The sequence below is a fragment of the Pholcus phalangioides genome, unplaced genomic scaffold, assembly GCF_987345545.1.
Source record: "Pholcus phalangioides strain wild (caught in Gottingen) unplaced genomic scaffold, Ppha-v1.0 ptg000010l_1, whole genome shotgun sequence".
NCBI lineage: Eukaryota > Metazoa > Arthropoda > Arachnida > Araneae > Pholcidae > Pholcus > Pholcus phalangioides.
Window position 1 is genome coordinate 26,715,363 of NW_028301603.1, and position 17,097 is coordinate 26,732,459.

Here is a 17,097-nt window from a genome sequence, read left to right on the forward strand (position 1 = left end):
ATGGACGGTGAAACCGATCAGCTAATAGCTCATGGACGACGAGCCACCAGGGGGCTATATATATGACATGAATGTCGCTCTCCACTTGTTAATACAAGATATACGGAAGACTGGATGTTGTGAAGATATTTATTATTTGAGATGTTAATTTTTTTTAAAAATTAACATCGGGTTCGACTCCCGGTAGAGGTAGTGATGAGTTTTTTCCTTCCTTAAAAAAAATTAACATCTCAAATAATAAATATCTTCACAACATCCAGTCTTCCGTATATCTTGTATTAACAAGTGGAGAGCGACATTCATGTCATAAATGTATTATTGATAAGTTCGAGAGAATGAAGGCAAGAAAAGTTCCACTTCAAACGAGAGGTGCTCGTTTAAAGCGGAACATCGGTGTGCTCGGAACATCTTTATTCATTAGTGATTCTAAAATATGTGATGCTGAATTTTATTGCGATTTTTTTTTAATCTGAGAATGTGTGGGATTTTTTCTTTTAAATGGGAATTTTTTTTTTCCAGTTGCCTGAGAATACAGTTCATTTCCGTATCTTATATTTATGTTTTTGTTGATCCAGAAAGAAAAAAACGTTATGATTTTCAGCATTGCTCATTTTAGTGAACCATCCCCCCCATTCTTAGTAGGGTCAATCGGGGGCCCCCAGATCAGGTTGCACCTGGGGCCCCACAAAATCAAGAACGGGGGTGATGTTCCGCGATTCACGAAAAATGATATCAGCATAGGTGGCGAGGCAAAAGTAGACAATCCCCCCCCCCCTGGTCACCATGGACAACTTTGATGAACCCTGCCTCATTCAAAGAACATGTATCCGCTTATGTACGGGGAAGCAGAGGCGGTCTTAGGGTGGTGAGACTAGCGCAATTGCACAAGGCGCCAAATTATAGGGCACCAAAACACGTTAGATATACATTACTAAAAAAATGTTTTCTTTTTTGGCTGTAATTGCCTTTAACGATTCTTTCGTCTATAAATGACAACTTTACTTGCTTTAATAACGTTTTTTTGGAAATATCCCGTATTTTTTTTTTTTTTTTATGAAAGATCTATGGTCAGCCTAGTTATTTGTCGTGTTGTGTGTTTCTATACTTTCTACCGAACAACTTTGGTGATCCGGAGGTTGTGCACTCCTGGTGTAGTAGTAGTAGCTTGGTAACGTGACTTTTTGCTTTCTTGGCAAGGAACAGCGTAATTAGTCACATTTGTGCTAAATAACGTGTTCACGAACGTCTGGAATCACTAATTACGTAGCCTGGTTGCCATCATCATCTTACCGAGGGTTCTTGCCTTGACGATGTCCACCGTATAGGGGCTGTCACCTTTTTCATTCATCGACATGACTGCAATCTCGTAGGTGGTGTTCTTCTCCAACCCGGTCATCCACATCGACGTAGAGTTGGCAGGATATACGTCGATGTATTTGAAATTTGGCGAGTTGTAAGGTCTGAATCGAGTCCTGAAGGCCTGTTCGTGGCCACCGTCGAATCCGGGAACCCAACTGAGCCGTAGGGCATCGCGAGTCGCGTTCACGACCCTCAATATCGCAGGCGCATCGGGAGCACCTAAGAAAAAAATATCAATGGAGAACAATTACACAGTGGAGTGTGGATGCGGTCAATTCACTGTGTTGAACCAGAGATCTAGCTAAAGATGGCGCTGGTTGAAAGGCGAGAGAGAGAGAGAGAGAGAGAGATGGACGATACTCACTGTCGGCTTCGAGAGTGATGTTGGCCGTGTCGAATCCGATTTCGTTCCTGGCGATGCACTTGTAGAAGCCAAAGTCCTTGCGACCGACGTCCTTTATGGTGAGCGTTGATCGCCAAGTGTGGTGATCGACGCGTTCCCTGGCGAGAGAGGTCCGATCTCCGTCGCTGACCTTCGCCCCCTCGTAGGACCACGAGAACTCCACCTCGGGCACTCCGACTGCCTTGCACTGGAGTCGAGTCTCCACTTTCCTGTCGCTCGACACGGTCGAATATTCATCGTAATCCATGATGGCCGGAGTATCTACCAGAGAAGAGAAGGTCAAGTACGTTCATATATGCAACTAAAAATAACAATATCAGTGCGAACGACGTGTCGAGTTCCGACTAGTCAAGCCTTTTTTTACGGGGCGACGATGCCCCCCGCACAAAAAAAACTATTTTTAGTAGCCACTAAATAGTTTTTTTGTGCGGGAAATTCTGCTAGGTTGCCATGCCAAGTCTGGGCCGCAATGCTTTTTTTTTTTTGGTAGGTAGGTAGGTAGGACCAAGGCTGTTTGGCTGAACCGAGCTAAACCAAACGAACCGGGATCACGACCACCAAATCTAATTACTGTATTTGGCTGATTTGCTACAAGATAACCGAGGTTATTGTTAAGCCATGGCCACACTCGTGTCAAGCCTGGCCCCAGTGCCCGCAATCGCACATAGGCCTACCCGTGCACGTCCCGGGGGGGCCTCAGAAAAACGAGAAGTAGTTGAATTTTTCAAGAAGTTTCAAGGTAGGGCCTCAGAAAAATTCACTTTGCCCGAGGGCTCATGATGCTCTTAAGACGGCCCTGCCTGGTCCAATAGTCATTCGCAAATATTTTGCTTCCAATATTTGCATTTCCCTGATGCAAAGAATTAGCAGCGGCATAGGCTGGCTTCACACCGGCCCAGCTTGGCCCAATTTTCCTTGGCGAATATTTGCTTCCAGAACACTCCCTGTGTTGGGACTATTGACGTTCTTCGACTAATGTGTTTCCAGACGGATTGGAAGATAGGTGGTACCTTTGACTGAGGTTGGAGGCTGGAAGTTACCCGACCAGCCTTCCAATACCTTCCAGCCTGCAACATTTGTCAATCAGTGGTGGTAACTAGTGGGAAATTCCCCATATTCATGGGAAAAATTGTCCCACATGGGAGATTTCTTGGTGTTTGTGGGAAATTTTGAGAGTTCATCAAACAAAACAATTTTTGTTTTAAAAAATATAAAATACAAAACAAATACTTTTCTTGCGTAAAATACTTGAATACATATTTCCACCGATAGATGGCAGCACAATTTCGGAATGTTTGGGGAAAATTTAGATAAAAGGGAAATTTTTTTGCTTGACAAGATTACCATCGCTGTTGTCAAGCCAATGGTGTAGTGACCACACTACTTGCCCATGGAACGTATTGGGCCAGCCTTGACACGAGTGTGGCCATCGCTTTAGAGATTTATCGCCTACTCGTTCGAACTTGTACCTTCTTAAAAGTATCATGGGCCCCCGGGCCAAGTAATTTTTCCGAGGCCCTGCTAGGCAAATTCTTGAAAATTTCAACCAGATCTCATTTTTGTGAGGCCTTTTCCTCTTAAAGCCTGGCGTGCCCTGGTGGGCCCATGCCTTAAAACGGCACTCGTTAGAACCAGTGTGATACACTGGTCCATACGTGAACAAGGTGTCTGTTTTTTTATATCGCATACAACAGCTTCAAGCCGGTTCACTTGAACCAGCCCGTGTTCGTTGGCAAAGTTTATTTCCTTACAACCATGCACTTGTAGTGACCAGATCATGGAACGCCGCCTCTGTCTGAATGAAGAGATATAAGCAGGTGACCGAAGAAGACCTGGACCATGCTCGTGTGGTGACCAGATCTCAAAATAACGACGCCAGAACATCTGGCCAACTTACGCCAAATATCGCACATTTCAAACCATGCAACACAATTATACACATCGCATCTGTCTAAGAGTTGACTGGAACGCATATTAGCAAACCTCACATTGATATGAGTGGGAAAGAAATTTAGCGTCCCGTGATTGGTCAAAATGAGTGGTGAAAGGTAACGTATTGTTACCGGTATCCGGAAAATTCGCCTCGTAATTTCGTTCCCAGGACGTTTCGGCCCGAACGTTTCACCCAGACAGGGCCAAGTGAGTGACTGCATGAATGACCAAAATAGTGGGTGAGTGACCCTATGAATGACCGAGTACATGAGTCTTCCGTACATGCTCACAAACTTGCTCACTCCGTCGATAACTCAGCCACTCAATCACACACTCACTCGGTCGTTCATTAGGTGATTAACTCACTCACTTGGTCATTTATACAGTCACCCCCCCCCTCACTTGATCACCAATGTGGTCATTCATCCACTCACTTGGCCACTCACCCACTCACTCATTCATTCACTCACCCACTCACTCATTCATTCACTTACCCACTCACTCATTCATTCACTTACTTGGTCACTAATGCGATCACTCGCTCATTCACTTACTTGGTCACTAATACGATCATTCACTTAGTCACAAATGTGGTCCCCTCACCCACTCACTTAGTCATTTTACTCTCGTCCTTGAGTTCATGACGAAGATAGCAAATGTTACGGAAACGTGTGCCTCCGGCATTTCACAAGTTCGTTGCGCCTCGAGATTTCGCCTCGGACGGGATCAAGTGAGTGGATCTTGACTTGACCCCACCAGGGGTGAAATCTCGGAGTGGAACGTGCTTCGGGTGAAATGTCGGGGGGGGGGGGCACGTTTCCGTAACCTTTGTCACAGACTCAATCACGAGAGTAAATTTGCTCCTCACCTGTATGAATGTAAAGTTTGTTGATATGCGACTGAGCCGCCTAATAAGTTAAACGCAAAAGGGACATTGATCATGAGCTTACGCTTGACGAGTAGGACGATCTTCCGAGAATCGGAATCGCCGATTCCATTATTGACAGTGCAGAGGAATTCTCCGGAATCCTGTTTTTCGACCGCGTTCACGACGAGGGTGCTCGTCCTCCTGACGACGTTCGGCTGCGGCTCCTGGCTGGCTGTGGCGGTGCTCGTGCGTCCGGCCATGTCGAAGGATTCCCTCTTCCAGCTGATGGCTTCCTCCAACAGAGGGTACCCTTCCGCCGTGCACTGTAGCCGAGCGTTACTGCCGGGCTCAGACACGACGTAGGTCGCCTGCTCGTCATCACTCGGTTTTTCCACGATGACCGCAGCAACTGAAATGAAAATGACAAATTAGGGTCGTAGTCTATTCATTTGACACCTCACATTTGACATTCACTCGAACGTCGGAAGTTTCCAAACTCACAAAGCACTTTCAGAACGAGAGTGATGCGGGACGTCCCGACGTCATTAGTCGCCTGGCAGACGTATTTGCCCGCGTCGATCCTGGACACGGACGTCAGGTTCAGGATGGGACCGTCGAACAGAGTGTCGTTGTTTCTCGACCACGAGTATGAAATTTCGTTCGGGTTCGCCTCGGCCTTCAAGTCGAGCGTAAAAGATTCACCTTCCTTGATTTGGGATTCCACGGGTCCAGCCTGTGAAAACACGGGCTTGTCTGGAAAAGAAAAAAAAATTAAAGGTATGGTTCACGGGGGGCTATTCACATGGCAGTGAGTTCTCTATGCGCTAAAAATTGTGCCAATTCATATCAAACTTACAAGAGTTTTCACCATTTTTCTGATCGACTTATAATTCAGCCTTATGTAAATTCTCATCAGTGTTTCTTTGCGTCTCACTATCGGAACCTGACTCCAGACATTATTGCCTTTTATAAGACGTGTGACTCTTTCATTACTAATGCTATTGGCAATCGGAAAGAACGACGACGTACCTCTATAATGACTGGCATGCGGGATAAGACCATTTACAATAGGTCTCTGAGCACCGATGTAATATAACGTGACGGTGTCTTTAAACATAGGAATGAAGACTCTTAGGGCACTGAAGAGAAGTGTAATAGCAGACGTTGATACTCAGTTGCACACGTTACAACCTTCAATGATGTCGCTAGTACTGTAGCGGTACTGCAGATCGGACAAAGCAGATAGATACAGGGGCTTTGACACTATCCGAGACGGATTACGGTAGCATCTTCTCTAATGAGCATGTGCGAAGAATATGGGAAGGGCTAACTGCTCCCCGCAGAAACTCTGTAGGAAAGCACAAGCGATTTGTGCTTTTATACGCCCAGGAAGAATTGCGTATACAATTTCACCAATTGGAACAATCACTCAACTGCCAGAAGCAGCTTCCGAACATCGCCTTACGGAGGGAAGAGCATACTGTGGTATCACCTGTGGCTTCTACGAAGACCCCGGAAGGACTTGCAACGATGGATCTTGGAATAGTTTCTCAGGAGATAAACCAGGTTGATCACAAACCAGAAATGGAAGAGGCTCCTACTGTACGACTCAAGTAGCGCAGAGACAAGACTCTTCGACTGAACGACTCAAGTAGCGCAGAGACAAGACTCTTCGACTGAACGACTCAAGTAGCGCAGAGACAACTCTTCGACTCAACGACTCAAGTAGCCCAGAGGCAAAAACACTGATTGACCGAATGACTCAAGTAGCTCAGAGACAAGAAGACTGGTCGATTGAATGACTCGAGTAGCCCGGATACCAAGACCAAGACACGTGTATGATGAATGACTTGTTCAAGAGACTTGTCTATGGAACGACTTGAGTAGCACGCAGGCCAAAAGACCGGTCGATTGAGTGACTCGAGTATCCCGGATGCCAATAGACTGGATACCGAGTCTTCTGGTATCTTTGGAACATGACTATCCTCGCGTGAAAAGGGCCTAAGAATAACAAAAACATGACCGAGGTGAAGATCGAAAAAACAAAAATGCCAGACTGTAAAAACAACGAGCTTTTCTTGAAAAAAAAATTAAAGCTATTCAACTTGAGGTTAAATTAAGGTGCAGTGACCCAGAGACTAGTCAAGTGTAGTGACATATCGGTATAACGTTAATTCTGTAAACGTAGAAAATTATGTCCAATAAATTCAACTTATTCGATACTACGTACTTACACAGCAATCGGAGAATGACGGCGTCGTGGACGCTCTGTTGTATCGCTTCGTTGGTGGCCCTACAGGTGATGGTGGAACCGTCGTCCTCGTGAGACGTCGAGCCGATGGCGAGGACGCTCCTCGTCGAGTTACCGCCGTTGTCCGATTCGTTGATGTGCGAGGAACTTTCGTCGAGCCGGACGTCGCCGCGCCACCAGCTGATCACGGACGTCGGGTTGCTGCTTCCCGAATCGCAGGTCACAGTGATCTGCAACCAAAAAAAACAAAACAAAATCCGAAATTCCATTAATATCGTCCTTTTCCCTTATCAATGAATCCTCGTCCCAACTCTGACCCATAGAGACACTTTTATTTTTTAACTAAAGAGACTCAACGTAAGGGGTTCTGACATCGACGACGACGGGAGGGGGGGGGGGCTGTCTACTGTATATACAGGGAGTCTCATAAATTCGTACATGGTTTAAAAATTCAAGAAAATTGAAGTAATTGGTATATTTGAATGCAGTTTATGAAAAAGTTATTTTCACGAAAGGGAATTTTTTTGGTGTAAAAAGAAAATTTTATTCAAATTTTTGTCAGTAGAGTGCACTCCGCCAGAGAGTAATTCACAATCTCTTCTCTGTGTCCGAAACGTTCGTAAAGCTTTAGCTGATGGTTTGTAGTGGAGGTAAAAAACTTCACCAGTAGTGCTCTATCTACCAATGTCAACATCACAATGAAAACGTTATGTAAGCGCTAGTAACAGCAAAATTCAGAAATGTACTACTAATCGCACATCCTGCCTGCATTTTATAGGACTCTGATTTGCATATTTTCAGTGATTTGGTTCCGTGCAAGACCCTTTATCCGAAAAAATTTGAACTAAATTTTTTTCGACACCAAAAAAGTCCCCTTTCGTGAAAGTGACTTTTTCGCAAACCGCGTTCAAATATACCAATTACTTCAATTTTCATGAATTTTTAAAATATTTACGAATTTATGCTAAGGGCGGTATTCACCGACATGGTTTAAGCTGTAGTCGCAAATTTTTGATATGAGATCGACACGGATTGGTTAAATTCAGGGTTTTAACCAATCTATGTTGATCTCTTATCCAAAAATTGTAACAACAGGTTTAAACCATGTCGGTGAATACCGCCCTTAACCTGCTGCTTTTTTTCCAGGTAGGTATACACTCAGTGGCCAGAAAATTAGGAACACCCCTTGCTCAAACTTCGACTCGTCCGTGCGCGGATGTGATAAACTGGATTTGCTGATAAAAAAGTTTTCTCCTGGTCAGAAACACCAGATAACGTGCAATTTGCATGTTCGTAGGAAAAACAAGAGATTTTAGTTACTGAACGCAGCATGATTGTGTGCGCAAGAAGGAGCGGTTCCAGTATCTCCGAAGCCGCTAACCTTCTTGACTTTTCTCGTACAACAGTATCTCGAGTCTTCAAAAAATATGGCAGCTAAGCCAAAAACTTCTAGCGGAAAGCGGAATAGTGAGCGAAAATCGCTTGTGAACGCAAGAAGTGGGTGCAAGGTGACTGATACGCATTGTGTGCAGTAACAAAGGAATTGCAGCGCAATACAACGCAATATCATCGCAAAGCATATCCGCATGCTTTACGAGACGGATCTTAAAGCGAATTTTTTGGTTTTAAATCTAAGCGCAAATTGAGTCGCGTGCAGCGTTCGCGAGCGAGTGGGCGGGTCCAGAGCGCGATGACATCAACACGCCCCACGCGTATTGAGGGGATGCGCATATTGGAACACGGTTCCTTCGTGGACTCTGAACGCGATTGGACGAGCGTTTTCGGAAAGAAACGATTTCGTGGGGCCCGGAACCTTGGCATTTGGGAGGCTCCCGGAGCCTGGATATTATAGTCGTAAAATATCTATTAAAATACAAAAATATAAAAACGTGAACACAAAAAAATAATAAAAACCCAGGATCTGACAATTCGAAATTAGAGAATAATTAAAAACTATTGGAAATTCAGATTTTTCTGATAAATTATTCCTTGATTGATGAAATACCATAATCAATGAAAATTCAGAAGTAAAGGAAAAATTTTCCGTAATTAAAAAAGAACTAAAGGTGGATTTGCATAAATTGTCTCGGGAAGTTATGGGTTCTATGGGATTAATTTTTAGTCAAGAAACGCCCAGAGAACAAATTTTTTTTTCAAATAACGTAGTCTTTACGCTTTCCCAAAAGATTAGTGTGATTCAGTTCGTGCCCGTAGCTGAACACTAGCGCACCACCCCCTTGATTGCCAGGTGGCAAGTAATTGCGAGGTAAGCGATAAAATCCAGAATAACATTGTGAAACAAAGAAATCGACCATCTCACCTTTTGTCCGGCTTTCGGTTTCTTCGGCTTCGTTTTGATTTTGACGGCCGTCGGTGGAACTGCGGAAAGACAAAGATTAAAAGATTAATGAAAAGAGTGGGTGTGTGTGTGTGGGGAGGGGGGATTGCGATCCACGAATGAGAATTAATTCGCATCATCACATTTAACGGAGTTATAAGCGATTGTTTTCCTCTAATAAGGTCCTCTTCACTCCGGGGATACTTAAATCAATCTTGATTAGCCCAGAGACCGAGACATCGGTCAACTGAATGAATCGGATAGCCCGGATACCAAGAGATTGGTCCACTGAGTGACTCTAGTTCTTTATGTCTACTCCTGAAAATTAAGAGACCAGTCGACTGAATGGCTCCAACTCCCCAGAAACCAAGAGAATAGTAAACTCAGTGATTCGAGTAACCTCGAGACCCAAAAAACAGATTAACTGCACGGAATCGAATAGTCCGAATACCAATAGACTGCTCGACTCGAATAGCCCAGAGACCAAACAATTGGTAAACCACACGACAGGAGTTACCATAAGCAAAGAGACTGAGGCTGGGTGACTCGAGTTGCCCGGAGACTAAAAGACTCGTATACTGAGTGACTCGAGTATGCCAGAGAGAGTAACTAAGAGACTATTTGACTGAATGATTCCTGTCCGAGAGTCTGGTGCACTGAATGACTCCGGTAGCCGGGATGCCAAGACACTAGTTCTCTTAAGTCGCCCCGAAACCAAGGGACTGGTGTAATGATTGACTCAGGTACCCTGAATGCCAAAGACACTTTTAAACTGAATGACTCGTGTTCAAGAGAATAGTGTACGGATTGACTTGAATAACACATAGACCAAGAGACCGGTCGACTGAGTGACTAGAGTAGACCGGAGACCTACAGTTTGGATACCGAGTGTTTTAGTATCTTGCAACATGAGTAAACCCATGTGAGAAGGCCTAAGAATAACAAAAACATGGCCGATTTGAAGATCGGGAAAACAAAAATGGAGCAGGGACCTCATCAAATAAATAAAATGAACTTACAGTATACGTTGAGCCACACGTCGCTTAAGTAAGGCTCGGACATGGCGGCGCTCGAGCTTTCGCACCGATACCTGGCTCCGTTGTCGGACTGAGTGGCCAGAATGGTTATTTGTGACGACACCATATTGCCATCGGTTCTTGACTCGGTTCTCTCGACCTAATGTACGTTTAAGGAGAAAAAATATATATTTTTCATGTTAGGCAGTGATTCACAAACTTTGCCACCAGCAGCTTCCTTGGCGTCATTAATCTTTGGCTGCCCAATATAGTCTAAAAAAGGAATCAATTCAACGCATTGAACAGGTTCCCACCACTACCGTCAATTCACCGCGACACCAACTGCCAAAGATTGTTGACGACGTCCCTAGGAGCCACGGCGTCTATTTTGAGAACCACTGGTGTAAGGTACAGTATATACACTGATGAGCATAATATAATGACCATCCTCTTGAGTACAATAAGTGCACCTGGTGACACAACAATGGCGCAAGCGGCCAACCAACGTGATAGGAGAGTCAGGCAACTTCTGATGTGGTTGGGAGCGTGGACGGTTGACTACATGAGCAAGTCGAATGCCTATTCGTAACAGGTTCAGTTTTCTTGAATGCTCCGGGAAATACCTAACTATCACTGCCAGAACACAATATACGTCCACGTCCGGTGTAACTTGATCGCCGATCACCAGGGGGAAGGATCCAGTCGGTGATTCATAATCGGCGAATTTATCACTATTACCCAGGGAAGCCTATAATCTTATTGGTTGAATTTTTCAAGTTTTATAAAAGGACTTTTAGAAAACTTTTATAGTGTAATACCGGCCAAGGAATGAAGTTGGTGGGGAGCCCAGAACATTACTTTGTCCGGGAGCCCCATGATGTTAGGACAGTCCTGCTGTAACCGCGGCATATATACGGTTATATGAGCCTCCTATTTGCTGTGTGTGAGCGTGAAGTGGCGTCGGAGTCCTGGTTGCTGAGGGTGCTCGAGCGTCCACAGTGTTTCGTAGAACCAGATTGAGCACCTCCAGAATAAATTCGCAAATGATAACTCCCTGTAAAAAGCTCAAGCTGAACACACCCACAGGTCTAAAACATTTCCTGCGTCTATTTAAATAGTGGGTGGGGGGGGGGGGAGTGATCATAATATATTGTGTATTATGTCACTCGACATTCATGTCATATATTGTGTATTATCATAATCAGAAATTAAACGTAACAAATCAGCATGTCTTCGTTCTAAAACCTGTTTGTTGTTCTTGAACCATTTGAGCGTAGGCAATGGATTCCCTCGTTGCGAGACACACGTCAGTCTTTGAACGTCTCCGACCTTGATAAAGGTGCCTTTGACGTAGCCCAGAACTGCCGGGGGATCCGGAGGATCTGGAACAAACAAATAAATAGAATAACTAGAGCCCCGAAGTTCCGGCAAAATGCTATAAAAATCCCCCCCCCTTTTTTTTGTCTCTATCAAACTTTTTTTTCGTAAAAATGCCTTTTTCGAATTTTCCCGAGTTAATGCTTATTTCGACATTGTTTACATGTTTATTGTTTACATGTTTATTGTTTACATGTTTATTGTTTACATGTTTATTGTTTACATGTTACATGTTTATTCCTGGCCCATATTCTGTGGAAGTTAGATTTTGTTCGGCATTGAAAAAAAGAATTTTATTTTTAAAATCTTCAACCTTTAGTATTAATTCGTATCAGCAAAAACCCACAACCCTTCTGACCTCGTTAAAATGCGAATGGGCGCAAATGACTTTGAGAGACAGGAAAACTGGTGTTAGGGTGTGAACATGGTGCGTCCGTGTTTCCGATTTTGGAAACCCGCGTCGTCTCCGATTGGTTAAAAACCCGAATTTCAACTTTTCTTTAGCTTTTAAAAGCGGGCGACTAACGGGAAAAATTTCTTGATGTTTCCGATATTCCGGCAATCGGTTGCGATCGGGCCAATAGGAATAAGGGAACGCTCCGTTCATTTGCATATCGTGTCGCTGCTTTACGCAAACCGGCGCTGCAGAAAATTCCCCGAAAAGAATTTTTCTTTCTGGTTAAAGATTCAGCGCGTGTCGAGCTAGTATTTGAACTGCATAGATTGTGAGCAGATACTGATTCATTGATTAAAAAGTAAAATGAATATATTTGACAATTTTCTTTTGAAAACTCAAACTTGTTACTCTGGTAAATTTGAAATTGGTAATTTGGTAAATTTGAAAACATTCAGAGAATCGCTCAACATCGGCTAGTAGTTGGGAAAAAAAATGACGATGTTCACCACATATATTCTTGTTTTTTGTTTGGTTAAGGACAACTTGAAGTATTTTTTATAGTTATATTATAATTATACCAGGCCTATATTTAGTTTTTCCAAAGGCGGTAAAAAATTGTAAAAGGTAAATACCATTCCAACCCTATTATTGACATGCATCCATTTCGTGATCTGAAGAGATTTTCAATCCTCCAAATCAACCAACAGATTGATTATTAACTATAAATATTAATTAACGAATAAAAAAATGATTATATTAACTTTATTATTACTTAACTGACCCTCTTCCCGAGGCGAGTTTACTGGACTCGGAGAGTAGAGATGGCAGAAATGATAAATTCGAAAAATCTCTCTCTCTCTCTCTCTCCTACCTGCTTAATACTTTGTGGCAGGGGTGGCCAACAGCTGGCCCACGGGCCTCCGACAAGGTAAAATTAATTATCAAATTAAAATAATTTGCAAGGTGGTGAATCACATTTGCAATCGTTATTAGAGCTGTTCTCACAGCGGAAAACTTCTTACATTCATTATTGCTAGTGACGAAAATAATTTACAATGTTATCACCAAGGCCCGGATGTTGTTGCTCCGAAAATCTTGAAAAATGACCAAAAAAAAAAAAAAAATGCCATAAAAAATAATAAAACAAAGTTCTCTTGAAAAACTGAGTATGTCCGAATGTCGGAAGAAAAAGGTTTGATCACATCAAAACCATATGTACATTTTTTCTCGAGTTTTTTTTTTTTCTCTCTCTCGTTTAGAGATTTCATCAAAAATAAAATTTTTTCTAATAAACGTGTTACATTTCCTGAATCGGTTAGGAACACTGGCGTTATGGGGCCCCACAAGGGTGGAGCTGAGAGGGCTCCGACTTGGAGAGCCCGAGACGAATCTTATCAACTTTTGTTTTTTCACAAGAAATTAAATATTGAGAGTCCCGTAGAGAATCTGATCGGAGGGCCCTGTTGCTAGATGCGAAAGGGGGGGGGGGTAGTGTTTCCTCGAGTAAAAAACTAAAAATGACCCCCCCCCCCAGGAAATCCTGTGTATGCATGCCTATGGTTAGGAAGCAAAGAAATTCGAGCATATTTTTTCATTAATGCTCAATTCAATCGGTATATTTTCTCTCTCTCATACAATTTTCTCAATCTTTTCCATTGTCAAAAAATTCGAAAAATTTGAAAAATATCGTGAAAATGGCAAAAAAAAGCCCCCAAAACTAAAAAAACATGTTCTAACAGAGAAAAAAAAAACATAAAATGCAAATGTCATCAACATCTGGGTTCTGGTTATCACCATACCCCTTTTTCGAAGACACAAATTGCTAATAAAACTTGACACATGGGCAATTTGTTTTCCTATTTTTTCTGCCACCTCGTTTGGCAGACTGCCTATTTTGTCAAAATAATGATTGAAAAAAAAATTGGAACAGACGTTTCATTTGTGAGAGGAATTAAAACTATGAATAAATTTGATGAAATAATTTGCAGAAGAAACTAATTTTTGATGCATTGCATGTGCAATGGGAACGAAACCAAATAATCAATGAGCAATTGCAGATGAAAGGGAATAAATACAACGTCCACACTCTCAGTATAAAAGCCAAATCGAAACTGCTTTTTTTTTTCTTTACGTCACCTTTTTTCCCTCCCGCCAGTTTGACGAGTGAAAAAATATATACAGTACAGCAGCGGAAAACAGGCTCGCACTATGAGCACCCTCCAGGCACGAGTAAAGCGCGCCCACTACCTGATTCGGAAACACGCGTGCACTATAATCGCACCCTTATATAGTCTTGACAAAGACTTTCCATCTCTGCTTTAAACATAGCTTCGGATCAACATGCCGTCGAATTCGCGTCAAGATTGTAAGAGCTCCAGGCTAAAAGGAAGCCAAGTGTGAGAAAAACTGAGAATAAATCAGAATCTCTCCACATGCTTCACCATATCGTGTATTACATAGCATTGTATATGAATAGCTGACCGATGACTGTCCGATGGCCCATCAGTAAAGTTGGCGTCATGACTCCAGCAAGTGGCGTGAGAGCTGACAGGGCTCTAGCCCTGGGAAGCAACTGGTTTTGTGTTTTGTTTTTTTCTTAAACCGTAAATAAATGCCCTGCAAATAACGACGGAAAGAGATACAAAAGAGAGAAATAGATGCAAACCAATTACAAAGATCAATAACGTGTTTGACATTTTTTAGAAAAATACGTTGTTATTTCGCAAATGTTTTTTTTCTTTCAAATAAAACCATGTGAAAACGTATCATATAGAGTGCATTGGGGTAATATGGAATGTGTGTGTGCCACTGTTCCGGATGTCTCTCACAAGCACTCGACATGGCAAAGCACGAATCAATTTCCAGGACAGCGCAAATTTATTTTCCGGAACAGCTATTTAGGACACTGTCAAAGTCCCGGTAAGCGCATCGGTGACATTCGAGCGAATGTAGCCTATGCGCTTAATGGTTGTATTTTTAAAGTTTTGTAAAAGATTTTTTATCAAACTTAACTCAACCCGCTATCATGAATGATGGCAGTTTTACTCATTTTCATGCCCTAAACAATAGTTTTACTGCAATAGATTTAACCTCATGTTCACTTGCATGCACTCTTGCCCAACTGGTCCTGATCGGTTGATTCGGACCTCAACGGGAGGGAGCAATCGTTTCCCTCTTCCTGAACCACACAGGGACCTCGTCCATATTCCTGCGGGGAACTTCTAACGAATTGGTACATGTTGGAATGTGTGTGTATGTGTAGCAAAGTTTGTTTCTACGTAATGCTCTTCTTACGTGTAATGTTTCTCCATCTACCATAAATTTTTCTAACTATGAGTGAAGTGTAATGGTTCAATAATTGTGTCGTTGTAGGCCTGTTGCTCTCTGTGGCGGGACTTTTTAATGGGGAGATCACGTCGCATTCGCGTCTCGAAGTTGGAAACCACAGAAAACCAATAGAAAATCTGTTTTGGCACCTAAAATTTTATACGTATCATTGATAAAATGAAGTGTAAGTATGAGACAATTTTTTGTTTTTGTTTTCTTAATAGTGTCTTCCAACATGAGAATGGGTCATAAAGTCTCAAATGTGAGCACATGATTGCAATATTTTTCGATATAGAAAAGGCCTATGACCGCACATGGAGCCACGGAATCATTTCCTATCTCTATAAGTGCGGCTTGTGGGGCAACTTGCCCATTTTCATTAGGATCTTTCTGGCTCTTCCAGGTACGGATAGGACACACATTATTAGGTCCCCGAATTCAGGAACAAGGTGAACACTTAAAATGCTACCTTGAGGTAAGTATTTATTTTGAGACTCAACGCGGAGTGTTGAATCAACTCCCGTTGACTGTCACAGGCGCACTCTACGTGGATGATGATGATCAATCAGTGATAGGAACCAAGAGATACCCAGGCACTGTCACATTCGTTGATATAAGCACATTGTCCCTGAGGAGGACTCGGGGCGTCCGGGGGAACCTAACCATTTACTGAGCTTGAGAAAGAGATATATATATATATGGGGCAGGTGCTATATATACAATATATAATATATATATTACGCACATCGCCAGCAAACAATTGTAAAATCGTATCAGTCAGTCAATATGAGGTCAGCCGAGAGACAACTACAAACCGCACTTAACAAAATAAGCAGATGGGCTCGTGATAATGTGGCTTCTCTTTCTCCACCGACAAGACTGATTAGTGCTGTCGGCGTCGAGACCTTTATCATGATCCACAGATGTTTCTCAACAACAATCCAACACCAATAATAGAAAATACTAAAGTCCTCGGCATCACATTTGACAAGAACTTACTTTTCACTTTCGGGCATATGCAACCAATGAGATTATTGGTATCATTTGCCAGAATGTTACCAATAATCCCATTAATTGCATAAGATCGAAAATAGCATGCTTCCGTGGTGATATTACCCCCTTCCCCCCCCCCCTTCTTTCCCCGAATGGGCTCGACCCGGCCAAATACAAGTGAAATGTTTGACTCACAGAGAACGTCGATGCAAGCGGCTGCGCTGATCGTCTCTCCGAGTGCTCTGTTCGTCGCGTAGCACGAAACTCTCTTCTCTTTTATGTCCTGGCAAAAAGAAACGAACGATAATGAATGAATGATACGTAATTTATTCATTTGACCGATTGGTCCTTCAAAACAGAAATGAATGACAAACAGTCAGTGGAATAAATTCAAAAAAGTTCTCTCTGTTTTCTTTCCCCTCTCCTCATTACCTCGAAGTTTTGCTGTAACCCTACGAAAAAAAGTAGTTATTTTTACCTCCGTGATGTATCCTTCTATTATATTCATCTAAGAGCGAAAGAGAGCAGGTAGGGGACGGTGAAAAGAGAAATCTACTTTGGACCTACTCTATTCTCTGTGAGTATTACAGGTAAGGGGGGTGGGGGGCGAGATAAGAGTATAATAGGTATATTTCTCTCTCTTTTACTTATGTATTATATTGTTTTCCTTTCATTCGTTTTTTTCTTACTTTTCTATAATTTTTCTTTTCTACCTTTTTCTAACATGCGGTTAGATCAGTACAAGATTACCATATTTGTCGCCGATTCGTCACACAGAGATCATCCGAATTTCTTGCCAATTGCGTGTAAGCGAAGCGATTGAATAAAGTTCATGA

The 17,097-nt window shown here is 42.6% G+C and overlaps 1 protein-coding gene across 1 annotated transcript in view; it reads right to left on the bottom strand.

The window, feature by feature from the left end:
- LOC149081169 (adhesion molecule nephrin-like) overlaps positions 1-17,097 on the bottom strand; it is a 50,095-nt gene that overhangs the window by 17,678 nt on the left and 15,320 nt on the right. Inside the window, exons 9-17 of the mRNA XM_089237952.1 lie at positions 16,457-16,544; positions 11,413-11,549; positions 10,171-10,327; positions 9,134-9,192; positions 6,797-7,043; positions 5,064-5,315; positions 4,645-4,971; positions 1,724-2,023; positions 1,291-1,578 (exon numbers count right to left, since the gene is read on the bottom strand). Coding sequence (XP_089094078.1) covers positions 1,291-1,578; positions 1,724-2,023; positions 4,645-4,971; positions 5,064-5,315; positions 6,797-7,043; positions 9,134-9,192; positions 10,171-10,327; positions 11,413-11,549; positions 16,457-16,544 — 1,855 coding nt within the window. The remainder of the gene's footprint in view (positions 1-1,290; positions 1,579-1,723; positions 2,024-4,644; positions 4,972-5,063; positions 5,316-6,796; positions 7,044-9,133; positions 9,193-10,170; positions 10,328-11,412; positions 11,550-16,456; positions 16,545-17,097) is intronic.